The 26,225-nt window shown below is 34.1% G+C and overlaps 3 protein-coding genes and 1 non-coding gene across 4 annotated transcripts; 3 read left to right on the top strand and 1 right to left on the bottom strand.

Moving 5' to 3' along the window:
- The first annotated feature begins 1,039 nt into the window (after positions 1–1,039).
- Positions 1,040–5,082, top strand: LOC102593124 (pentatricopeptide repeat-containing protein At5g65560-like). Its single transcript, XM_006346692.2, has 4 exons — positions 1,040–3,875; positions 4,015–4,094; positions 4,344–4,584; positions 4,836–5,082. Exon 1 carries the CDS (start codon positions 1,202–1,204, stop codon positions 3,872–3,874), a length of 2,673 nt encoding a protein of 890 aa, XP_006346754.2. The 5' UTR covers positions 1,040–1,201; the 3' UTR covers position 3,875; positions 4,015–4,094; positions 4,344–4,584; positions 4,836–5,082.
- Positions 5,083–8,232: 3,150 nt separating this feature from the next.
- LOC102592787 (receptor-like cytosolic serine/threonine-protein kinase RBK1) lies at positions 8,233–14,432 on the top strand. The gene is made up of 8 exons (XM_006346691.2): positions 8,233–8,416; positions 9,706–10,197; positions 11,895–12,152; positions 12,287–12,441; positions 12,534–12,613; positions 12,960–13,095; positions 13,224–13,373; positions 13,911–14,432. Exons 1-8 carry the CDS (start codon positions 8,410–8,412, stop codon positions 14,055–14,057), a joined length of 1,425 nt encoding a protein of 474 aa, XP_006346753.1. The 5' UTR covers positions 8,233–8,409; the 3' UTR covers positions 14,058–14,432.
- A 228-nt stretch (positions 14,433–14,660) lies between these two features.
- TRNAA-CGC (transfer RNA alanine (anticodon CGC)) lies at positions 14,661–14,733 on the bottom strand. Its single transcript has one exon. It is a non-coding gene; the product is annotated as a tRNA-Ala (tRNA).
- A 4,805-nt stretch (positions 14,734–19,538) lies between these two features.
- LOC107060521 (LRR receptor-like serine/threonine-protein kinase FLS2) lies at positions 19,539–25,776 on the top strand. The gene is made up of 8 exons (XM_015308499.1): positions 19,539–19,936; positions 20,550–20,741; positions 20,984–21,082; positions 21,695–21,850; positions 22,023–22,097; positions 22,237–22,386; positions 22,650–22,796; positions 23,470–25,776. The coding sequence occupies exons 1-8, from the start codon at positions 19,684–19,686 to the stop codon at positions 24,564–24,566; spliced, it is 2,169 nt and encodes a 722-aa protein (XP_015163985.1). The 5' UTR covers positions 19,539–19,683; the 3' UTR covers positions 24,567–25,776.
- The last annotated feature ends 449 nt before the right edge of the window (positions 25,777–26,225 follow it).

Genomic DNA, 26,225 nt, shown 5'->3' with positions numbered 1-26,225 from the left:
TAATAATAATAATAATAATAATAATAATATTATTATTATTATTAATTATAATAATAATAATTATTATTAGGCTTAGAGGGTAGTTTTGTCATTAGTTAATCTAATGCATGCATTAAAACCATTGCATTGCTAATACCTAGAAATCCAATGGTATTAGCAATACACACCTTAATACACAATAGAGTGTATAACTAATGCAAGCATTAGTTATACATAGGTTGGAAAAGTGTACCAAACAAGGTATTAGTAATACACAATGTTAATGCATGCGTTATTTTTCCTAATACACTCTACCAAACGACCCCTATACTAGTTATAAACTTTATGACCATGAATATTCATCTTGATGATAATTTTCTTGAAAAACTATGCATTTGTAGCTGTAAAAATGTATAAGCATATTAATAATGATTAGTTAATATTCCTAATTGACATAAAATAGAAATAAAGAAAGCCAAAAAAGAAAAAAAAGGGGAAAACTTTAGTATTAGAAATAATAATTAAAAAAAATGTAAGTACGAAAACAAAAAAATTGAAAAAAGAAGAAGAATAAAACATATTAAAGAATAAAAATGAAATAAAGAGTAAGAGAAAATTACAAAAATAGCCCCTTATGTTGGTGAATTGGTTCAAAATAAACCCATAAAGTATGCTCTAAACTATTTTGGTCTTTTAATTTCACCAATAATTAATCTTCATTAAATATTTAATGAATCGATAGAAATTATGAAATTTATTTAGCGAAAATTTATATTTAAAGGTATACTTTTTGCTGATTTCTACTAATTTTGGTCATTTTTTAAGAGTTTGATGCAGTTTTTTTAATATAACTTTTAGATGTTTTATATAGTTTTTCAATGTCGTAATTTCAAAGATTTGACGTAACTTTTTAGTAATTTTAATTTTCTTTTCATGTTTTATCAAATTTAACTAATAAAGTTCGTTAAATATTTGATGAAGAACACAGAGGACCAAAACTGATTTATTTTTTAACATTTTCGATACATCCTTGATTTAAGTAAAATAATACACAAAAAATAATTTAAACAAAAACACATGTCGTCGTCTTCTTCAACTCAGCCAGCAGAGCTCCATTTCTCAGCTCCAATGGATCTGTAACACTTAACTAAATTTTCTCCTCTCTTTCGTACTGTTACATGGAGTTCTCTTCATCTCCCCCGTTGAATTTCCCGATCATACAATGATGCAACTATCAGCGGCGTTGCGTTCAGCTCACTCAGTTTCCATCTTCTTCATCAAATCCATCACTTCTTCTTCTTCTTCTTCTTCTTCTTCTTCTTCCTCCATTAACCACCAGCTCTTCTCCATCCTTTCAAACCCAAATTGGCGAAAACACCCTTCTCTCAACACTCTTATTCCTTCGTTATCCCCTTCTCATTTGTCTTCTTTCCTTTCGCAAAACCCAAATCTCAACCCCCACATTGTAATCTCCTTCTTCGATTATTTATCTACCCGAAATACCCCTTTATTCAAACCCAATCCTCAATCTTACGCACCCCTTTTACGCATTTTGATTTCCAATAACCTCTTCCGGGTCGCTGAAAAAACCCGACTTTCCATGATTAAATCTTGCGAAACCCGGGATGATGCTGTTTTCGTGATGGGTTTTGTTCGGGAGATGAGGTGCAGGTTTAAAGTTGATGTTTGGGGTTATAACAAGTTGCTGATGTGTTTATCGAGGTTTGTTATGATTGATGATATGAAATGTGTGTATGATGAGATGTTGAGTGATATGATTAAGCCTGATATTTATACTTTTAATACAATGATTAATGCTTATTGTAAATTGGGTAATGTTGTTGAAGCTGAGTTTTATTTGAGTAAGATTTCGCAAGCTGGTTTGAATCCGGATACTCATACGTATACGTCGTTTGTATTGGGGCATTGTAGGAGAAAGGATGTGGATAGTGCTTTTAAGGTGTTTATGGAAATGTCTAAGAAGGGTTGTCTAAGGAATGTGGTTTCGTACAACAATTTGATTCACGGGTTGTGTGAAGGGGGGAGGATTGATGAGGCGATGGAGTTGTTTTTGGGAATGGGAGATGATGGTTGTCGTCCGAATGTTAGGAGCTATACGATTCTGATTGATGCGTTGTGTGGATTGGATAGGAGGGAAGAAGCGTTGTGTTTGTTTGATGAGATGAAGGAGAAGGGCTGTGAGCCGAATGTTCATACTTATACTGTGCTCATTGATGGCTTGTGTAAAGACTTTAAGCTTGACGAAGCGAGAGGGTTGCTGAATGTGATGTCGGAAAAGAAACTAGTTCCGAATGTGGTGACATACAATGCTTTGATTGATGGATACTGTAAGCAAGGTTTGGTTGATTTCGCGCTAGATGTTTTTGACGTGATGGAATCCAATAATTGTATACCAAATGTGCGTACATACAATGAATTGATTTCTGGCTTTTGTATGATAAAGAAGGTGCATAAGGCAATGGCACTACTTGATAAGATGCTTGAGCGCAAAATGTCTCCTAGTGATGTCACTTTTAACTTGTTAATTCATGGACAGTGTAAAGAGGGTGAAATAGGTAGTGCATTTAGGTTGCTTAAATTGATGGAAGAGAACGATTTGGCTCCTGATGAGTGGACTTATTGTACTCTGGTTGATGGCTTGTGTAAAAGAGGCAGAGTTGAAGAAGCTTCCACCATTTTTAGTTCTATGAAAGAGAAGGGTATAAAGGTTAATGTTGCGATGTACACTGCTCTCATAGACGGATATTGCAAAGCTGAAAAAGCTGATGTTGCTTTGACATTGTTTAAGAAAATGATTGAGGAAGGCTGCTCTCCAAATGCATGCACTTATAATGTGCTAATTAAAGGGTTGTGTAAGCAGGGTAAGCAGCTGGAAGGAGACCGATTACTTGAAATGATGCCAGGAAGTGGTGTTAAACCCACAATTGAATCCTACAGTATCTTGATTGAGCAACTACTAAAAGAATCTGCCTTTGGCCAAGCTTATAAGGTTTTTCATTTAATGGTTTCCATGGGACACAAACCTGATGTATGCATTTACACTTCGTTTCTGGTTGCATATTACAATGAAGAGAAATTGAAAGAAGCAGAGGATGTAATGGATAAGATGGCAGAGACAGGAGTTATGCCAGATGTGATGGCCTATACAGTAATGATTGATGGCTATGGTCGTGCAGGATTATTGAATCGGGCCTTTGATGTGCTAAAATTTATGGTCGATGCTGGTCATGAACCTTCTCAGTACACTTATTCTATTTTAATCAAACATTTGTCACAAGGAGGAGTTGATCTCAAAACTGAGGCCAGTTCCATTAATATTGCTGACGTGTGGAAAGTGGTGAAATATGAAACTTTGCTTGAACTCTTTGATAAAATGGTGGAACATCGCTGTCCTCTAAACACAAACATTTTTAGTTCGCTTACTACTGGACTCTGTAGAGAAGGACGCCTTGAGGAAGCTTTGAGGTTACTTGATCATATGCAGAGTTGTGGAATATCTCCTGGTGAAGATATATATACCTCAATGGTAAATTGTTGTTGCAAGTTGAAAATGTATGAGGATGCAGCAAGGTTTCTTGACACTATGCTTTCACAAGGTTTTTTACCACACTTAGAGTCATACAAGCTCCTTGTGTGTGGGTTGTATGATGACGGAAACAATGAGAAAGCTAAGACGACCTTCTTCAGGCTTCTTGGTTGCGGGTACAATAATGATGAAGTAGCTTGGAAACTTCTAATTGATGGCTTACTTGAGAGAGGACTTGTAGATAGATGTTTGGAGTTGTTAGATATCATGGAGAAAAATCGTTTTCGGCTCAGTGCTCATACATATTCATTGCTGCTAGAGGGACTTGATAGAACTGACAATAAATAAAGTAAGAAATTCCTACTTTTGTGATTCTTCATGTGCACCTTTTTAAAATGGATTCCTTTTTAAAAAAAATAATGGAGATCTTCATATGCACCTTGATATGCTGTTGCTTGAATAAAGATATTTCATTTCCATGCCTGCAGGCTATTCAGTTAATGGGGAATTTTCCTTTCAAGAAATCACTTCAGAGTCATCACATAGTAAATGTAGCTACTCCTGAGAGGTAACAGGCAAGTTACCTCTGCTTTCTTAACTTGTTCTTGTATTTCTCCTTCTATTGTTCATCTCTCTCATGTTCTCGATGCTTTTTTAAGTGGATAAATGATGAACAAAATGACGTCTCAGTTTCTGGTGCTAACATATGCTTTATTTGATGCAACTGTTTTCTCTAGCTCTTCATTTGTTCACTTTATCTTTAACTTGATACAGATTGAGAAGGCTGTACAATATTTTGATGATATGTTGCCTGCAGGCACTAGTCCATGCAAGTGAGATATACAACCATTATGCATGGGTAGGCATCTCCTGGTAATATTGGAATAACTTGTGAATATTTTGCAAAAGTGAAAAATGAGGATTTGGAGCTTGACACGTATAAATATGACGCGTTACTCAAGGCATGTTGCAAAGACAGGACGCGAAGTGCTTTGGCCATGACAAAAGAAATGAGTGCTAAATAGGAATACTTTCGTATATAGCATATTAATTGACAGGTATGACTAGTGTTACAGTTGATGTGTACCTGCTTACAACAACTTTGTTATCAGCGTAGCTTACAGTATATACTTTGATAGACCTTGGAACAACACTTAATGGAGTAAAAATAAAAGGAAGGAACGTCGATTAGCATATCAGTTTAAATTTCCACTTTCGCTACTCTCTGGAGGTTCTATTGCTTTTATTTGCCTATCTTGTTTCTAGATTGTGATTCTCCTCTTCCCTTCTGCCTTTTTTGTTGATGCAGTTGGGCTCACAGAGATGATGTTTGAGAGGTTGCTGACCTGATGCAACAGATGGGACACGGAGCTCTACCCATACATGTTGTTCATAAATGCTTGTTGTAAAGCTGAGACATGCAAATATGTACATGAATTTGCGAGTATGTGATACCCCTATATTTGAATGCAGAAGGGGTGTGATTCCTCTATTTTATTATGAATTTGCAAGAGTATGATTCCCTTCATTTTTAATGTGAAAGGGGTGTGATTCCTGATTTTGCGGGTGTAGTTCCTCTTTTTATTATGATTTTTTTTTTTGAAACTAATTTTATTATGAATTTGCAAAGTAGTTATTCCGTTTTTTAAATGCGAGAGGGGCGTGATCCCTCTATTTTATTATGAATTTGCAATGTTTGGACTTGATAAGGCTCAACATTTGTGCAGTCACACAACTGTTCTATAGAACTATTCATGATGCACATAAATATATTATGAACATTTGATTTTCTACCAATTGGAAGCATTTGAATACTATTTGAGATATATTTCATCCCCATGGCGTTTAGTTAACAGTTTTATGGTCCTAACAGCACTTGGCCTGCAAGGTCTTGTGGAATTTGATTTTAGTTGATTCGGTTGGTCTTATGTGATCTTTATAAATGGTGCCTTTTTCTTCTTATGAATGACCAAAAGATTCTGATCAATGTTTTCATGTGGTTTTCAGAGAGCAACACAGACAATTGAAGAGATGGAAACTGTTTGTCTTCAAGTGCTCTTTGTTTTATAGAAAATTTTGACACTAGTTGGTTCTGATCAAGATTCACCACTTCATTCTGTTCTTGAATTGTAAACGTGTCCTTTATGGTTGAGTCTTGAAGCTGCCAAAGTGGTTTGTATTGGATGTACAAATTTTCTACTTGGTGTATAAATTGAATTGAATTCAAGACGGTCTGATCCACAAAACATCCTACTTTAGCAGGGTCAAGCTGCACCAGTTGAAAACTTCTTGATGGATAGCACTTTATGCCCCTTAGTACAAGCTTATCCAACGTGAATTCAGATTAGTCAGATGAATGGAGAACCTTAATATGTGGTACTAGTGTCCATATGTTTATCCCATGACCAAAAGGGAGGTCTTCAGCTTGAAACACCAAATTAACGTTCTTTGATCATTTACATTATATTTCATCATGTTGTAACTTTCAATTGGTAAGGGTAGCCTCAGAGTAGCAACATAATTGTCTCAATGTGAGATATAGGTCAAAGGTTTGAGCCGTTGGAATCAATTATGTTTACTTGACATCATAGTACGCTGCTTACATCACATTCCATCCTCAGACCTTACGTGAACACGGGATATGTGGGACATGTTTTTTTTTTTTTTTGCATTAGCTCTATAAGTTGGTGCCCCACTTTGAATTTTGACTGCCTAATATAAGTAAGAATTTTTATTAATGACTTCATGCTAACTGTTTTGGTACTTTAGTATAAAAAAAAGTCATAACCAAGATCAAGATCCTATCAAAAGAGGAAAAATGTTGCCTCAAGTAGTTGTTCAGATAAGAAAAGAAAAAAACCCTAGAAAATTCAACTCTTTGACTATCATGATATAGTATATTTGCCAGCTCTGTTTGAAACCAGAGGTCACAGATTCAAGCCATAAATACATAATCAACCGTAGGTCTTCAGACAAACATTGAAAAGAAATGAGTCTATTTACCTTTCTAGTATTTCGAAAGGTATCATGGGTCTTTCTATTCATGAAGAAAACAAAAGAAGGATTTGCGTCTATTTGGAGCTAGGTGAACAAATAAGTGTGAGGAAGAGTGAGAGGGAGGCTACGAGTTCTCTTTCGTTGTTGTTCACAGATCTCTCATCTCTTCCTTCCTTGAATCCCAACCCGGTGAGGTAAAAAGTTCTAGAACTAGCAAGGTAAAAACTTCATGTCATTATACATTTACACCAAATCAATCAATTTAACCGCGAAAACCAATAATTAAAGTGAGAAATTAATTTGGAGTAAAAAGACTACTTTATTTTCCTGATTAATATGTTTTCCGGTTTTCCCATATTATATTTGTGGGGAAAATTCAGTTCAACAGCACTTCCCTAACTGAAGTGACATTGGTAGGGTATATTATTTGTATTAATCGAATTATAAATTAAAGTAAATTAGCAAGTTGAGGTATTAATTATTTTTATGATGAAGCATAATTGAACTAGATTAGCAACTTTTAGTTCACCCACTAAACTACACAATATTGAGTACTAATTTCTAAAACGTCAAATATTTTGGATCAAGTTTAATTTGTCAAAACACTAATATTTGGAGTCGAATTGAGTACTTTTTTATTATTTAAAATGTGTTTTTTTTGTGATAATTTATATTTTATGTATACACACAAAAAACATCACATTGATCATGACTATATCATCATGTTAAGTTGTTAACTAATGACTAATATTAAATTTTATTCAAATCAAAACCACATTTTGGCTACAAAATCATTCCAACTTTGACTCTTAAAATGAGGAATTTTTTTTCATAATAGTTTTATTACGTAACGTATGTTTCTTATAATTTTAACCTTCAAAATGCTAATGTGCAGTATTACGTAAGAACAAAAACGATACAATCTATTTAAATGTAATATTCAAGTTCAATAAAATACAATACAACACAATACAATATAAAATAATATATTTAACAAACAACCATCCAACAATGTGTAATTGTTCGAAAAAAGGGTCAAATTTCTCCTTTTACTTTAAGATATTATCGATATTATTGAAACAAAAGTACTCTTATAGTTATCCGAGTAACAGAAAAAATACCTCTATTTTTAACTGTACTTCACTATTAAAATCTCATATGACCTGATTATGCTACCTCATTATTATAGTGTAAAAAGTTTCTTTATTTTTTCACTATGCTTCAAACAATGGCTATATAATAAAATTTCACATAATTTAATATTTGGCCAAACACATATGGAAACCCTTAAACTTGTCCCTAAATTTCATTTTGACACTCCAACTCAACCTTGTTCCATTATAACCCTTCAACTCCAATTTTTATGTTTCATTTTGGAATTGAAGGGTTAAAATGGAACAAGGTTGAATTGGAGTGCTAAAATGAAATTTAGGGACAAGTTTAAAGATTTGCATATGTATTTGGCCTTAATATTTAGATAAGATAAACGCACTACGTGACATGCCACCTCATCATTAAGGGTAAAAACTCCTATAAAAATGTACAAAAACATAAGTTTCTCTATTACCCCCTAAATCCGTTTTTTTCTCTCCACTTCTGCAGCTTCACCTCCATTTTTTTTTCCAAAGAAAATAACTCTAAAAGCTATTTTTTTTTTCTTTCACAAAACTCGAGTGTTTTTTTTTTCCTTTTTTTTCTTCTTCCTCTTCCTGTTTCTTTTTGCAGGGGAGAAGAAAGAATTTGCTTGGAATGCTCTAATGTAAATATTGTTCAGAGCAAGTTATGTTTATGGAAATCTTTTCTTAAGCTCTTATCCTTGCATATTATCACAGGAAGATTTATCGTTTCATTTGAGCTTTTGACAAGAATTCCATTTTTATCCCCCCATGGAAGGTTCTTAGATTTTCTCTTTTTGAACGTATTGTCATTTATTTCCTTTTTATGTGTCATTATAGGTGTAAAGATTGAATCTTTATAACATCAAAATATGTGAATGCTTTTAGATTAAAAAGAAATGGTGGTAGGGGAAGGGGGAAGGGGAAATGGGGAGGGGAATCGAACCGTCACCAATAATAAAAGTGTAGGTAGTCAACCTACGGAGCTATATAAGATTTCTCGTGTATGCTTCATTTTGCTTGTTGGGTATATTTTTGTTTTTGGATTTTCCACCCGGTCCTCTCCGAGGTAGGGGTAAGGTCTGCGTATATTCTACCTCCCCACTTGGTAGGATTTGTTGTTGTTGTTGTTGGATTTTCCAACTGGTGTCTGGCACTGTTATTGGAGCCCGACTAAATTTGAAGGCTCAATTGTGGGTAAAGTGATCCCTAATAAAAACGACTTCATACTTAGAGCTCAAAACCTAGACCTCTGTGTAATTACGAAGAAGTACTTACTACTCCATTAGAAACCTTGTTGGTCTTATTGGTTATATGAATGTTCTTTTATATTAATGATCTGAATAGTAGTGTCACACTAAAAGGTTGAATCTTTATAAGAATACAAGATTGTGTATGCTTCATTTTACTTATTGTGTATGTGAATGTTCTTGTATGTTAATGATTTTTGAATAGTATTGTAACAATAAAGCTTGAATCTTTGCAAGAATACAAGCTTGTGTGTACTTCATTCTATCGGGAGGGCGGAGCCATAGTGGTGGTTACAGGTTCGGGAGAATCCAATTACTTTGGCTCACGACTCTGTATTTATGTTAAAAGATTCATTTAGTATGTATAAATAATCTATCCAGAAACCAGTAAGCAAAAACAGTTGTGGTTCTGAATCCGTAAACCAAAAATCCTGGTTCCGCCTCTGGTTTTGCTTATTGGGTATATGAATATTCCTGTATATTAATGGTTTAAATAGTAGTGTCAAAATAAAGATACAAGATTGTGTATGCTTCATTTTGCTGTTGGGTAGTATATTAAGGTATAACTAGTACTATCACAATAACTATGCCTCAATTCCAAACAAGTTGCTCATATTGCTGGTCCCAAGCAGGGATAAAGGAGAAGGGTTGCAGTAGAACTAGCCAATTCATGACGAATCCTAACAAAACAATCCGTATAAAGTCGTTATCTTTTTTTTAAAAAATATGCTGGTTGTTAATCTATAACGAACCATTCTCCTTTTCAGGCTTAAGACTGATAAAACTTTTTTGCTTCTTTTGCCTATGAACTTTGTAGGTAGAAGAGATGCAGCTGATGTCCAAGAAAATGGAGAAAACAAGAAACAACATGAAGTCAAGAAGGAACAAGACGAGAAGAAAGAGGAAGACATCAACAACAACAACAATAAAGATGATCAGTACTCATCATCGTCATCACCAAGAGGAGTTTTAGAGACTCCCCCATTGGGTTCGTCGGATTCAGACAATAGCAGCATTAGCAGCAGTGATGATAGGAGCAGCAATTTTGCATCATCACCTTCAGGGGAATTAAGTCAAGGTGTTTATTGGAAAAATATTTTTGATCAAATAAAGAGAAGGTCAATGAGAAGATTGTCAAGTATACCATTATTAGGATATGAGATGATTTTACCAAAAAATATAAGAAGGATTTTGTCCAAGAATAGAAGTGCTGAAGAAGAGGCTAATGATCCTGATGATATTCCAAAGCCTTCTTGGAGGAATTTTAGCTACGGGGAACTTGTTGAAGCAACCGATAATTTCAGTCCAGGTACATACATCCATAATTCATAAATTTTCACGAGTTTAAGTGATACGCATTGATGGTGTGAAGAATATTTATCCATTTTAGTCCCTTATAAGGTAGTTTAGGTAACTTTATATTGTTAGTATAAATAACTTGCATCAAAATTTCACATCTATACAGGGTATTTTCTTCCCGTCACAATTTATGTATTATTTGACACAAAGTTTAAGAATATAGAGAGGTGGTTCTATTCTATGTTGCTTGGATTTCTCAAAAACACTGTTGGGTGTTTCTTGGATCCTCCAAAAAAGTTCTGCATTTTTGGAGGATTTGACATGGGTATGACAACATTTTTGGAGGGTCCGAGTAACATAGTTCCTATCTGTTATTTTTGATGTCAAAGTCATATGTCTCAAATTAGGACCATTTTGTACTAAGTGAAATAATATACTCTAGTATATAGTTCTGATTAATTTAACTACAAAAAGGCTAGACAAACAGACATATAATAAAGTACTTTGCAGATATTAAGGCTCATGCCTGCTTAAGATTTCACTAGAGTTCCCTTTATGTTGGGTGCCTGGGGTCACAGTGGCGGAGCCTTGGTTTTCATTAAGAAGGTTCAAAATATGAAAAAGTGAACACACGAAGAAGCCAAAGGACTTTCAAGATCTACTATATATATATATACAAAATAATTTTAACCATGTATAACTAGTGTAATTTCCTGCCGAAGCAGGACTGTACTTGATCCTCATTCTTTTTTGGGCATGGTGGAAAGTAAACTTGGACTTCTTGAAGTACTAAAGGAAAAAATAATCTTTTTTTTAGGAAAATTACATTAAATTTGTTATATATACACAATCAAACGGGGTAATTTTCATCCTATGAGTGATGCATTCACTAGATCATCTTTATAAGAAGCTTCATTTTGATCTATGAAAATTATATTAGTTCTATGGAATTTGTCAAGTCCTTGAGACTGGATAGACAAGAGAAAATGGTAGTTCCTATCAAAAATTTGGAATTATTGTAATGTCAGAACATTGAACATTAGGCCAGCTATCAGACATCTGAGTGTTAAATCTGGAACTTTTTCTTGTAGAGTTGGCCATGAGTTATTGATGGGCCAATTTATTAAATTTTCCTTAATGGCTATGATCCTTCATGTTTCTATTTGTCCCCACCAAAAAAGTGTAATTTCCAAGTTGATTCTTTTGTCTCATTAAGAGGTCGTTTGGTAGTGTGTAAGATGAGTGTTGAATAGGTGTATTAGTAATGTTAGTATTAGTTATGCTGTGATTATTTTTACACACTGTTTGGTTTGGTGTATTAAAAATAACATGCATTGTATAATTTCTAAAATTAATTATTTGTTACAAAAATACCCTCCACAAATAACGGTAAAAAGGATGTGGAAAATGTTTTGAGGGACAATTGTGTCTTTAACAAGGTACCAAACAAGGTATTAGTACTACACAAGCTACTGTGTGCATTACTTTTTCTAATGCGTCCTATCAAACGACCCTAAGTGATAACATATGTCTCTGCATCTTCCTGTCATTGTCATTGCTCCCACAATTTTACACCAATGATGTCACTTCCTTGCAAATCTAATCCGTTTTAAGTGGATATTGCATAATCTGTATTACTCGAAAACCAACTGAATTTACGCGTAGTTAACCCTTTGTTATACTAAATTATGCCTTGAAATGTGACAGACAAGTTGATCGGGCAAGGGGGACATGCAAATGTGTATAAAGGACATTTATCTGATGGTCAACTAGTCGCGGTAAAGAAAATAACTAAGCAAGAGAAGAACGATGAGGACAAAGTTGATGATTTCTTATCTGAGCTAGGAATTATTGCTCACATTAACCATCCTAATGCTGCTAAGTTAATAGGTTATAGTTCTGATGGCGGTTTATACCTTGTTCTTCAGTACTTACACCATGGAAGCCTCGGTTCCTTAATACATGGTGCTGTATTCCCTCTAAACACTAGCTATGTTTGTTCAGTATTGATTTCTTTGCCTAGTGGTTGATAAATATGCATTTAACGTTGAATGAAATGTCTATCGAGTGACTGATAAACAGAAAACTCGGCATTTCAGGTTCGGAAGAGAGACTTGATTGGGATATAAGATATAAAGTTGCTGCTGGTATTGCCGAAGGATTGCTTTATCTTCATTGTGAATGTCCAAAGCGCATAATCCATAGAGATATTACTGCCTCAAACATATTACTAACTGAAGATTATGAACCTCAGGTTTCAATCTTTCTTTCTGTTTAGAAACCTTCAATTGGGAAGTGTGATTTCATCTCAATTTCTCAAGTTCCATTTTCCAATTTGTTGTGCAGATTTCTGATTTTGGACTAGCAAAGTGGCTGCCAGAAAAATGGGTTCATCATGTTGTTTCTCCCATTGAAGGAACTTTTGGGTATGTAAAAATTAGTACTTTTAAATTGCACAAGGGGAGGATCTAGAGGGATGAGGGGATGTTCACTCGAACCCCTTCGACAAAAAGTTACCCTGTATATATACAGGGTAGATATTCTGTGTTTATGTACATCTATAAATTTTGAATCCTGTGAACAATATGCAGAAGGTTAGCTCACGGTCCAGGGCATTCAAAATGCACCACCGCTCCAAGATTTGACTCTTAGGGACTGCACTATTTTTTATATTTTTATTTTTCGAATCCCCAAGTGAAAATCCTAGAATCCTAGATCATGTTCCTTCATGTTGCTTACTTATGATCTAATGTATTGCAAATTGATATTCAGATATATGGCTCCAGAGTACTTTATGCATGGAATTGTTAATGAAAAGACGGACGTATTTGCCTTTGGAGTTCTATTATTGGAGCTTATTACTGGTCATCGTGCAGTTGATTCATATAGAAAGAGCCTTGTGTTGTGGGTAATGATCCTCTTAAACTGACACAATATTCATACAAATTTGTCATGCAACTTCATTTGAAGGGTTTTTAGTATGTTTCATTCAATGTTTTCTGAAAAGTATCTGGTACCTCTTACAATTGTGCATAGGCAAAACCTTTGTTGCAAAAGAACAACATCAAGGAAATAGCAGATCCTCGTTTAGGTGATGATTACGATGTTGTTGAGATGAAACGCGCCATGTTTACAGCTTTATGCTGCCTTCACCACTTGCCTGACATTCGTCCGAACATGAAAAAGGTAACACTACATTTTTATGTTCTGTCCCCTTTATGTCCTTCATATCAACTCCCACCAGCATTTGTAATTTTGATTCCGAGTGTTGCTGATCCTTGCTTAAATTTGCGAATGTTAAGTTTATAAACGCACACAGCTGAAAAGATTGATCGTGTGAAGGGTCCAATCACCTACGAGTCTTGGTTATAGAGTTAGAACAGAAAGGATCTTAAAACACCTATCTGAATCTTCTGGTCTTAAACTAAAAATATGTAGAGTGTACCAAAATGCTCTTTAATCTTGTGGCCTTAAACATATTACGTAGAAAATTGAATTAAAGAGTTGCCAAAAAAGGAAAGAAGCATTTTTTTTGAAATGGACTAAACATAAAAGTAAGAAAAATAAATTGAAACAGAGGGGGTAACATATATCCAACGCGACTTACAAGATGCTTTTGTAGTAAGAATAAGAGTTGCTATTCGATGTTTATATGCACAACAGAACAATCCGCGAATCAAATTTGAAATTCACTAAATGGTTACATTTTCTTCGAGTCTGCAGGTTGTTCAGCTATTGAGAGGCGAGAACGCACCAGTAGAAATGAAGCAGAAGTCAATGGGAGGGAGAGCATTGATGCTTTCAGATGAATATACAAGCACACATTATCTCCAGGATCTCAACCGCCATATGGAGCTTGTTATGGAGTAATCTTCTTACACTTTTTTGTCAAACGCTATCAATCCTAGCTCTGCTTCTGCTGTGCTATGTATTCTAGTTATTATCCATTTTGATATATAAGCATGTAAAACCGAGAGGAGTTTAAGTCGATGGCTGCTAATTTTTGGTTGAAATTTTCCGAGATGCTGCCCCATTTTAACGCAGAGAATCAACATCTAAAACTTTGAGTTTCTCTTTACGGAGCAGCACAAGTAAGGAACTGCATTAAGTACATTATAGCATATGAAAAAGTGTACATTTTTTTTTTATGTTTTCTTTCATATTGTTACTGGATTTGGTTGAAATCATCATAGTGATGATTCGTTTTGTAGCTGATCATATTTTTGTATATTCTATATAGTAGAATTTTGTTAATATGTTACTATAGATATCATATATCAAGTGTACATACAAAGACACACCCTTTTCTGTATTTCTTTAAAATTTTTACAGCAAATTAATAGCTTAGTTGGTTAGTTATCTAAACTGATCACCAGGGGCGGTAGCTTAGTTGGTTAGCTATCTAAACTGATCACCAGGGGCGGAGCCAGGTAGGGCCGAGGAGTTTCATGAGCAAAACCAAAAACAGAGAATTGGAGGTGCGGGGAATCGAACCCCGTGCCTCTCGCATGCGAAGCGAGCGCTCTACCATATGAGCTACACCCCCAATTATTCTTAAGCAAAGAAATTAAACTATTAATTAAAATTAATGTGTTAATCGGCCTTTCCACTACTTGTATTTTTATTTTTGTAAACTCTTCCTTTATTTATTTTTCCTATTTGTAGGTGTGAATATTCTATATGATTTGATGTAATATTTTACTTTCTGTATTGAGACTAATTTACTTAAAAGCATATTTTAATTAACACTGATTAAGTGAAAGATACGTATGTGCAAACCAATGTTATATATATTTATTAGTTTGGCGTGAATTCCTTATATAGTTAAATTATAAATTTGAGTTTAAGTTTTATGTTATTAAAGTATAAAAATATTTATCTAATTAGGTTATTTAAGAGACAGTTACATATCTATTTTCAAAATGCCTCCTAAGTAAGTGATGGAGTTTAGTAGTTCTTGTTCATAAAAAAATTTATTAATTGACGAAGTATAATAAATATGGAGAAGAAAATTATATTCTTTCAAATATTGAGAAAATCAGAAGCACCTTTGAAAAAAGGACAAGTTATTCACATTTTATTTGATGATCATAGGTAAATAGAAAGCTAATTTCATATATAGAAATAACATAACTATTTACGTAGCTATAAATAATTTCACTAAAAATTATTTTTAACTATAAAAAATAATATATTCATTTTAAAATAGATTTAAAAAAGTAACACTTGACTTAAGGTAGAGGGAATATAATTTTGAAATTTAGTCAAGTTATCCACACAAATAAATGCATGGCCGACAACATTAATTTGCCGTAGACTTAGGGCAACCACAGTAGATAATTGAAGCAAGTTTACCAAAAAAGAATAAATTAAAATATTAACTTTATGATAATTTTTTATTAATATTAATTTCTTATAATAGTTTTTTATTAATATTAATTTCATATAAGATTATTTGATTAAAATAAGTGAGTGGACGAAAAATACTAACGTTAAAAGATCATACTTATGAAAATTTTATCATGAAAAGAAAAAAAGAAGAGGAATATTAATATTCGAATATAAATTTATCCATCAGTTACATTGACTACATAATATAATTTGCTTTTTTTTAATAAGATCCTATATATATTTTTTTAATCATAAATATTCAATTTTAAGATAAATATTACTATTATATAATTAATTCAAAAAGCTGTTGAGAAATTCAAAATAAAATTTGCTTTTATTTTAAAGGACAAAAAAAAAAAAAATCTATAGAAAAAAAAACAGATGCTGCATGCAGAGGTTTGGAAATTCTCCCCCTTTTTTCATTTATATTTAACATTCACGTTATGTACATCGTTAGTATAAAAATTATCATATCATTGAAGAAATGTTTTTATAGATGCTTCTCAAAATATATTTATTATATTGAAAATAAAATATATCATCAGCTAGTTATATTATAACAATAATAATTATGATAGCTTTTTATGATTGATAATTTGATATTCCAGTCAACTTGCACATCTCTAAACTTGCCTTTCCAAGTCAAGTCATCTAAAACAAGCAAAATTTTGCCCCATTTGTCAATGCATGAATTCTTGAAAATAATGACTTATTTTTTTGTTTGAGAGTGGCGTAGGTATTACTGGGAACAAAGATGTTTTTCTTGGAAATTCTTGGATAACCAGTAATTAGAGCTGTCAATATGGGCTGGCCCACTCCATCCGGGCTAATCCATACAGGCTTTGAAATTTGGCGGGTCAGGGCGGGTTAGCCCATTTTTGGTGTGGGCCAGAAAATGGTCTGCCCAGTCCACAAGTACGTGGGCTACGGGGTTGCCGGGTCAGCCTTCTTTACGTAAAGATATATTTTTTATAATTTTTTAAATTAATTTATAATTTAAAAATATTATCATAAATATTGACAAGATAATATTACATGGTGTTAGTGTTACTACTTCTTAATCAAATCCACAAATAAAATTATCATTATAATATTTATTAAGTTTGATTTCAAGTAAAAACATAAATAGCTAAATAAAAATATAAACCAAATTATTTTCCAATGATCATAATAAAACACAAAAAATTATGACAATATTCCATAGGCTACGGCCTATGTAGTGATTACTAGAAATTTTAGGAAATTTTTATTTTACGTAATATGTATTTTATAAACATAATTTGTATTTAAATTGTAATATTCAAACTTTAAACTGTTTTTGAGTTTAGACTCTTGTTATTTTTAATACTCTATTTTATTTTTATTTTTTAATTAATTTTATTTGGCCCACGGGCCGGCCCTATCCATATTTCTCAAGCCCCACAAATCGATAGACTTATTCAGGCCGGGCTAAAAAGCCCTTTTCTTAAATGGGCTCCAAAAATTGTAGCCCAGCCCTATCTAATCCCTAGTTAGGCCAGGCCGGCCCAACGGGCCTAGCCCATATTGACGGCTCTACCAGTAATTGTTACTATCTCTGTTATAACCTATGTCTTTCGGGTGAGCACTGGATAAATTCCTTAATGTGTAATAGCCTGCAAACTATACAAAAACCGTACTAGGCAAGCCCTATGCGACAGACTCGACATAGAAGGTCATTGAGGGGGAATCGATCCCAGAAACCAACTGAGCCATCTCGAAGGACCAGAAACAAAGATTTTTTCTATCGTAAATTAATAAAAATTTTGTGTTACAAAATATGATTTTTTCCCCACCTATTTTCTATAGAATCAGTTCAATAGAAAAACGTATGGTAAAAAATAAATTCTCGGTGAAAAACTAAAAAGCTTCCTAATTTTTTCTTGCCCCTAATTTCAATGGAAAATAATGATATTTTTCTTTGGGGGGTGGGGGAGGGGGTTCCTATATAAACCTTTAACTAGCTAGGTTTGCAACATCAACAAAACAATAGTTATAGAAAAGAAAGAACAAATTATATATAATCAGAAAAAAAAAAGTGCACTACTTTATTAAGGATGAAGGATATGAGGAATATTAAGTTTTGGTTGTTGGTGCTTTATCTGATGTTGGTGGCCAATCAGTGGCAGAGGTAAGTGTGTTTAAATGGGTTCAATCAAATCTCCTTCGTTCAAATATTAGACGGTACAAATAGGATGAAATAATCTTTTTGTATATATATAAGTTGTTAAATTTCCTTTCACATTATCGACATAACGATAGATCGACATTTGCTTAGCTTTAAACCTCCAAGGTTGAAGGCTCCAAGAGAACTAATCTAATCATATTATAAAATATAATTTCTGTATATATTTATCGTTAATATTAAGTTTTAAATTCAAGACCAGCCATCTCCAAAAGGCCATTTGCAAATCACTCATCTTATTATGATTCGACTTTAAGTCAATAATTTCTTGGAGTCGCTCTATTTCTTGATAGTAAATTGTGTTACACATCATTCAATTCCATATATTTTATTAAGGGAAAATGTTCAAATATGTCACTGAACTTTGACAAAAGACTTATTTATGTCATCCATTAAAAGTTTGGTTACGTTCATCTATGTCATTTTTGCTTGAGAAAATGCTCATCCATGCAGGGTGTAGCTACACATTGGACACCCTTCGTCGAAAAATTATACCGTAAATACAAGTAAAATGATAAACAAAATGGTTAAATAACATACTCTGGACACCATTGACACAAGAATATGATGTAGTCCAGTGGTTTTAGGTGCCTTCAAAGGGCAAAAAACACACAAATTTAAAGTGTTCGTGTGTTCAAATCTCTCTAGTAACAACTCTTTTTGGATGACATAGATGAACTTTTCCCCAAAGTTCGATGACAAATTTGAACCTTTTCCCTTTTAAAAAAATGATTTAATTAATGATGTAGCCGAATCATAATTGACCACGTGTAAAAAAAAGATTTTGCAAAATAAAAATTATTTTTAGTTAATAAATAATGGCATGGATGAGCCTTTTCTCAAACAGAAATGATGTCAAAATTGGATAGCATATGTGAGCCTTTTCCCTTCTATTAATATAAGTAATTACATTCAAGACAAGTTATTTCTTGGTTTTTTTTGTTGAAATTTGCCTAAATTTACAAGAATGACTTTAGAGGTGGTAGGTCTTGAACTTTTGACCTCGTTTGCCTCCGGGGAAGAAATTTGATTTTCCGTCTTGAAAGTTTGCCATGAAATAAACAGAGGTCAAACATTCAAGACAAGAATGACTTTAGAGGTGCTTAATTCATGTCAAACTTTCAAGACGGAAAATCAAATTTCTTTCCCAGAGGCAAACGAGGTCAAAAGTTCAAATTAAAGACCAACCATCTCTAAAATCATTCTTGTAATCACTCCTCTTATTATGATTTGACTTTAAGTCACTAATTTCTTTGACTCGCCCTATTTCTTGATAGTTTAATTGAATTCACTCATCATTCAAATTCATATAATCTTAATACAAGTAATTACATCCAATGGTCTTAGAAATGACATGTCTTGAACTTTTGATCCCAGTGGACAAACTTTCCAGGCCAAAACTCAAAACTCGTTGAACTTGAACTCTTACCCACTGAGACAAACATTCAAGACCAGAAACCTTTAAGACGAGTTATAGATTAACCCGTTGTTTTGTTTTTTTTGTATTCACTCATCATCATTCAAATTCATATATATATATATATATATTCTTTCGAAACCTTTTTGTTAAGATCCATAGTTCAAGAAGTAAGTCCTTTCTATATTATGTTTCAATGAGAATAGAAGCGGATCACTTTCAACCTGTCTTGTAATCGTGTTCTTTCTACTCACGTACGTGTTCATAGGCCTTCCTACACACACATATGTCCATCAGGATAGGTCATCAAGTTCGAACTATTTCATTACTATATGTATTTTTATGGCCTCTTATTATAATTTGGCTTTAAGTTACTCCATTACACATCTTGTGGAAACCTTTTTGTTAGGATTACTGGTTCCGCTGCTGCACCCAACAGGTGTTGGGAGGAAGAGAGGAGTGCTCTACTGAAACTACAAGAAAACATGATGAGTTCAAATGGGGGACACTTGACCCTTTGGGAAGTCTATAATGAGACTGGTTTTTTGGATTGTTGTTCATGGCGTTGGGTAAAATGCAACTTAACAACAGGTCGAGTGATACAACTTAATCTTAGAGCAGCAAGGCAAGGATCAGCGGATGGTTGGAGTTTTAATGCCTCTCTGTTTCTTCCATTCAAATCACTACAAGTTCTTATATTGTCTGAGAATTATATTACAGGGTGGAACAAAAATGAAGGTTAGTCTCTCTTTATTCGTTATCTGGTATTCAAAATTCATCAACTCGATTAATATCACATTTGACCAAGTTTTTCTGAGGTCAATAGTGTTTATCATGAAAGGCAGTGGCGGAGTCAGAATTTTTAATTAAGGGGTTCAAAATCTGAAGAAATAGACACACGAAGTAGCCTAAGGGAGTTTGACATCTATTATATATACATAAAAAATTATTTTGACCATGTAAAAATAATATAATTTTCCCTAAAGATAGGGTGGCTCCGCCACTGATGAAAAGTGAGGTGTTTGATGCTTTTGAGAGGCCAAAAGTATTTTTGAGGAGTATCAAAAACTGTTTTTAGGAGCTAAAAGAAATACTCCCTCAATTCACTTTTACTTGCTATAAAAAAAAATCACTTTTACTTGTTCACTTTAGCTAATCAAAAGAAAAACAATTTCTTTTTCCTGTTTTACCCTCAAGGTTAATTACTCATTTCAAATTATTTCTCAATTCCACCAAAGACGATTAATATGCATATCATGGTAAAAATATAAACACTTAATTTGTTATTCCTTATATACATTAATAACATGATTTTTTAATATTTTTTTTCACTTGTGATTTTGTTATCTAGGGTTCAACAAACTGTCAGAGTTGACCAACTTGAAAGTACTTGATTTGCAGCACAATTATCTCCTCTTTCCAAATGTTTTATCATCTTTGTGTTGGATTTCATCTCTTGAGGTTCTAGGATTTAATCGTGTCTTCGGATCACAAATGGGTGCAATTGAATTTCCTTCGTTGAAAAATCGCTCTGCGCCTATAGGTACATAATACTACTCCTCTATTTTTTATTTTTTTTTGCACTTATGTTTGTTGAATATCCTAGCATAACGAAAACTTTAATAGTAATGATAAAAGGTAGCAATTTTGGCTCCGTCAATGTATGTCACCTCTTTTTTTCTTCTAAAGTTGTGGTGTTTAAACCAATAGATTTTGAATTGTGGCCATTGTTGGAAAAATTTAAGCAATATTAGGACTCATTTGAAATTATTTTATTTTTATTAGATGAAGGCATAACTAAGAAATGTCCAGGGATGAGCAATTTAAGGGAACTCTTGGTGGCAGGATATGGAATCAATGACACCAGTTTCCTTTCTACACTGGGTAAGCTCCTTTTCCATTCATGTATACAAATTAAGCTGAAGTCTCGAGTTCGAGCTCTAAAAATTTAAAAAATTCTAGTACGGAGTGTTTCATTCCTTAATGGCCTTACTCTCTGTGCGAGTCAAGATTAGACAGAGCCCTAAAACAGGTACTAAACACAAGAAACCCAAAAAAGAAGTTGCTTAGAATAACACACGTACTCTCTCTGTTTCAATTTGTTTGTTTTACTTTTGTTTTTAGTTTGTTTCAAAAAAGAATAATTCTTTCACTTTTTTAACAACTCTTTAATTCCAATTTTTCACATTACCTGTTTAATAACACAAAGATTAAATGACACTTTGATACATTCTACATATCTTTAATTTAATATAAGAAGATTCAAAAAGTAATTTTCTTAAACTCTGTACCAAGTCAAAACCAAACAAATAAATTGAAACGGAAAGAGTGTGTGATTGGAGTAAGGCAAATGAATTCAATACATGTATCGTGCTAATTGTCTCCACCCCCCACCCCCCACCCCTCGAAGAGGAGCGGATCCCCACTAGGGCCCAAAGCTCACATTGTTTTTTGTTTGCCTAGATTATGTATAACAAATTTCATAAATCAATGCAGGTTTTGGTACACTTACTGGACTAAGGAATTTACAGAGACTCTATTTGTCTAGCAATGACTTCAATTCCACCATCTTTTCATCTCTTAAACATCTTCCATCTCTCAAGCATCTAGATCTCAAAAACAATGACATTGTTGGAAAAATTGAAACGAGTGGTTCGTTGAACTTCTTACTATCACATGTATATTGCTTCAATGTCGTATAACAATTGTAGTAGAATGAATAAGATCCCTTCACCCTTAACGACATGTCTCAAGTTTGAGACGTGTCAATGAATTTCTTCTTTTTTTTGTTGTGCTTATTATTTATTTTGATTTACTTGTGTAGATATAATAGCCTTGAGCAATTTGGAATTTCTAGATCTCCGGAGGAACAATTTTGAGGGCTTTGTGACTACCAAAGGTACAAGGATTTCTAACTTCTTAGGAACTTGGTCCCTTCAAGCAATATTGTCGTGTTTTTCTTTTACGTGCCTCTTAACTAAACATTAACTAGAGTATATTTTTGGCTATTTTACCCTCATTTATGTACCAATAAACAGGTAGTAGAAGAATGAGTTCACTGCGGAATATACGACTTGGAAGTTCTAAGTCCAACTCGACCAACATCTTACAATCCTTAAAATCATTCTCATCTCTCAAGAGACTTTCTTATGAATATAGTGATCTCAGTGCTTCTTCCACAACTTATGGTAAGCTCTAACTCAAACTCTCTACATTATTCCGCAAGGGCAAACGAGTCGGTTGAGCAAGTGATCTCCCAAATGAGAGGTCTCAGGTTCAAAATTTCCTCTATGCTTTTTCGATCGAGCTTGCCTAGTGCAGCATACCTCTATTACATTGGAGAGGGTTTACCATGTGCACACGCGCACCTGTAGGGTAGCAGTTGCGAGTTCCCTTGTCAACTTTCTTTTATGTTGATATTGTGTTTTTTCCTTTGACTCTCTGATATAAGCAATAAGAAATCTGAGCAAACTGGAGTACTTGAACTTGGAGGGATCTTATTTAAATGAGAATTTTCTCTCAAGCATTGGACAAATGGATTCTCTTAAAGTGCTGAATATGGCTTTTGGTGGCAATTATGGCACCCTCCCTAATCAAGGTAGTGTTATTTTCTCTCTTTTTTCAATTTTTTTTACCATGAATCTATTCATATATGCATAATTGTTGTGGAGGATCATGAGTTAACACACAAACAACCACACCAACGCAAATAGAAAAGAAGAATAACGCTGGGATTTAACGATATTTAACCAAACCTATATCCTCGAGGCAAAACCAAAGAATTTTCCACTATGAATGAAAATAATCGTACAACAAAAATCCTCAATTACAACTCCTTTGTATAGATCACATCTATTCCTAAACCTACAAGGACATAAGTTTTCCAGCCTGCAATGATAATAGGTTTCTCAAACCTACCAGTAAATCTGACATAATTAAAATTCTGTGAATTTTTTTTTATATAACCGTGGTGTCCGGGCAAGTTGCACGTACCTCGACTAATTTCACAAGATACCTGCCACCTCATACCAGGAACAAGTTCCAAATAACACTATCCACGAAGACTAGAACAAATGAAAAGAAATCACCTAGTGTTTTCCATCTTCGGTGGGATTTGAATCAGAGACCTTCTGGTTCACAACCCACCTCATTGACCACTAGGTCACACTCTTCGGTGCAGATTCACACGATTTCAGAAAAAACAACATAGTTTATTGTACAAATTTATGTTAGCTAAATGTCATCTGAACTTTCTTTTTTAAAAAACATAGGTTGGTGTGAGCTCAAAAACATTCAAGAGGTGGCACTCATTGTGAATAGTTTTGAGGGAACAGTTCCTTCATGTCTTGGGAACTTGACATCACTTCGATGGCTTAGCCTTGATGGGAATCGCTTCACTGGAAATATAGCCTCATATCCTCTTTGGAGAACACTCACATCACTTGAGTACTTGGATATTTCATTTAACCAATTTGAAGTTCCACTATCGTTCAGTCAATTCGTCAACAATTCAAAACTTACCTACTTGAATGTTGGCTATAATACTATAACTAGAGACGTCGAATTCAAGAATTGGATCCCAAATTTCCAGTTGCAGCTTTTTGTTATTCGGGGATGCATAAACCTTCAAAAATTGCCTTCTTTCCTTCATTACCAGCACGACTTGAGAGTTCTCTCTATAGACAAAAATCAATTGCCAGGAAAGTTTCCAACTTGGTTGTTAGAGAATAACACCAGACTTGCAGGCTTTTATGCTAGAGATAATGCTTTCATCGGACCGTGGAAGTTGCCATCCAGTAGTCATCTCTGTTTAGAGGAACTTGATGTCTCTAATAACAAACTAAGCGGACGTGTTCCAGCAAACATAAGTTCAGCTTTCCCAAAGCTAAATCTTCTGAACATGTCACAAAATTTGCTTGAAGGTCCTATACCTTCTGATATTGGCGGGTTTCATTTAGTCACACTGGATATATCTCACAACCTCTTGTCTGGAGGAGTTCCTAGCGATCTGGCAGTTAGTTCTCCATTGCTGAGTTACCTCCGGCTCTCAAACAATAGGTTGTCAGGGACAATATTTCCAAAGGATATCAGACCAAGTATACTATTTTATTTGTACTTGAACGGAAATAGGTTTGAGGGACCGTTACCTAGTAACATTTTTCTCAAACCCCTTATTGCACTGGATGCTAGCAGTAATAACTTCTCTGGGGAGATTCCAAGATGGATTAGAGATAACAAAAGATTGTTACAGCTCGATTTAGCCAAAAATCATCTTGAAGGCTCGATTCCAGTTGAGATTTGCAATTTGAAGTTCATTCAAGTCTTAGCTTTGTCCGAAAACAGACTCTCAGGACCTATTCCTTCTTGAGTGAGTGGTTTACCCCTTGAACACATCCATCTAGACAAAAATCAATTGGGCGGTGAACTTGAAGATTCATTTTTCAACATATCTCTGATAACATTGGATCTTGGCTACAACAATTTTACAGGAAACATCCCACACACCATAGCCTCACTTTCAAGCCTCAACTTCCTTCTCCTCAATAATAACCAATTGGATGGAGAAATTCCAATTCAGATTTGTCTGCTAAACAAGTTATCCATCATGGATTTGTCTTTTAACAAGCTTTATGGTTCGCTCCTTCCTTGTTTGGGTAACTTAAAGCAAGCGGAAAATGATGCAGAAACAAGTAGTGTATATTATCATGCATCTTCCAGGATGGCGTGGTTAGAATTCTTGAGTTGGATAAGTTCAACAAGGCACTACCACATTTCATATGGATTTCTAAGTGACTTCAATATGATGGATGTGGAAACCCAAGTCCAGTTTTCAACAAAAAGAAACTCGTACACTTACAAGGGAAGCATTCTAAAATATATGTCAGGTATTGATCTCTCAAGTAATGGATTAACAGGTGAAATACCCATTGAGCTAGGAAACCTGAGCAAAATACATGCATTTAATCTATCGCACAACCATATCTTTGGAAGAATCCCATATACCTTCTCAAATTTACATGAAATCGAGAGTCTGGACCTATCTCACAACAGCTTGAATGGGACAATTCCTGTTGGCCTACTTGAGCTGTACTCTTTGGCAATATTCAGCGTAGCATACAATAACTTATCTGGTGCAGTACCACCATTTAAAGCTCAATTCTCAACTTTCGACAAAAGCAGCTATCAGGGGAATCTTTTGCTATGTGGTTATCCATTAGACAACGAGTGTAACCGTTCTAAATCATCAAATACCTCAAACAATGGAAGCGAGGAATCTGTAGGATTTACGGATACAGACCTTTTCTACATCAGCTTTGTTGTGTTTTATGGAGCAGTCTTGCTAGGAATTGCTGCAGTACTCGGAATCAATCCTTATTGGAGAACAGCATGGTTTAGGCTTGTTGAGGTTTTGATGCTCAGTTCTTACTATTTTCTCTTAGACAATGTTGTTACACCCATCAAGAATAGATGGTGGAGGAACCTTGGATAATATTTGCTCTCATTCTTATTGTATGGACAAGTAGGTGAGAGGTTCAAACTCAAAATATGGGAAACATATTGTTCTTCGATTCCTATTACTATCTATTGTTTCTTGTACTTCTACAATCGTATTGTTTTGTTGTAATACTATTATGTTACTATCTATTGCTTCCTCTACTTTCGGATTGATTTGGATTATTTGTCTTGAATTGAGGGTGTACCAAAAATAGACATTCTACCTCTAAGTTAGGGGTAAGGTTTGCATCCACTTCACTTGGCCTACATGTGTCTATGGTCAAGTGCGAATAATATTTAGCCAACTCAGCGTGTGTTTAAAATTTATGTTAGTAGTAGTCCTCGTGGGGACGCTTCAAATTTTATTTGTTTAAATTGATGCAAAAGTCAACTAGTGAAATGAACAATAAATGGATCATTGTGATTTCTTGCTAAACTGCAGTGTTCAGTCCTAGCTATAAATTTATTGTTTTAAAATTTTATTTTTTGCAACAAAAAAAAAAAAAGAAACAGCTCAAGAATTGTTTGTCAA

The sequence above is a fragment of the Solanum tuberosum genome, unplaced genomic scaffold, assembly GCF_000226075.1.
Source record: "Solanum tuberosum cultivar DM 1-3 516 R44 unplaced genomic scaffold, SolTub_3.0 scf00086, whole genome shotgun sequence".
In the NCBI taxonomy this organism is placed as follows: domain Eukaryota; kingdom Viridiplantae; phylum Streptophyta; class Magnoliopsida; order Solanales; family Solanaceae; genus Solanum; species Solanum tuberosum.
This window is presented reverse-complemented; position numbering and strand designations above follow the sequence as displayed.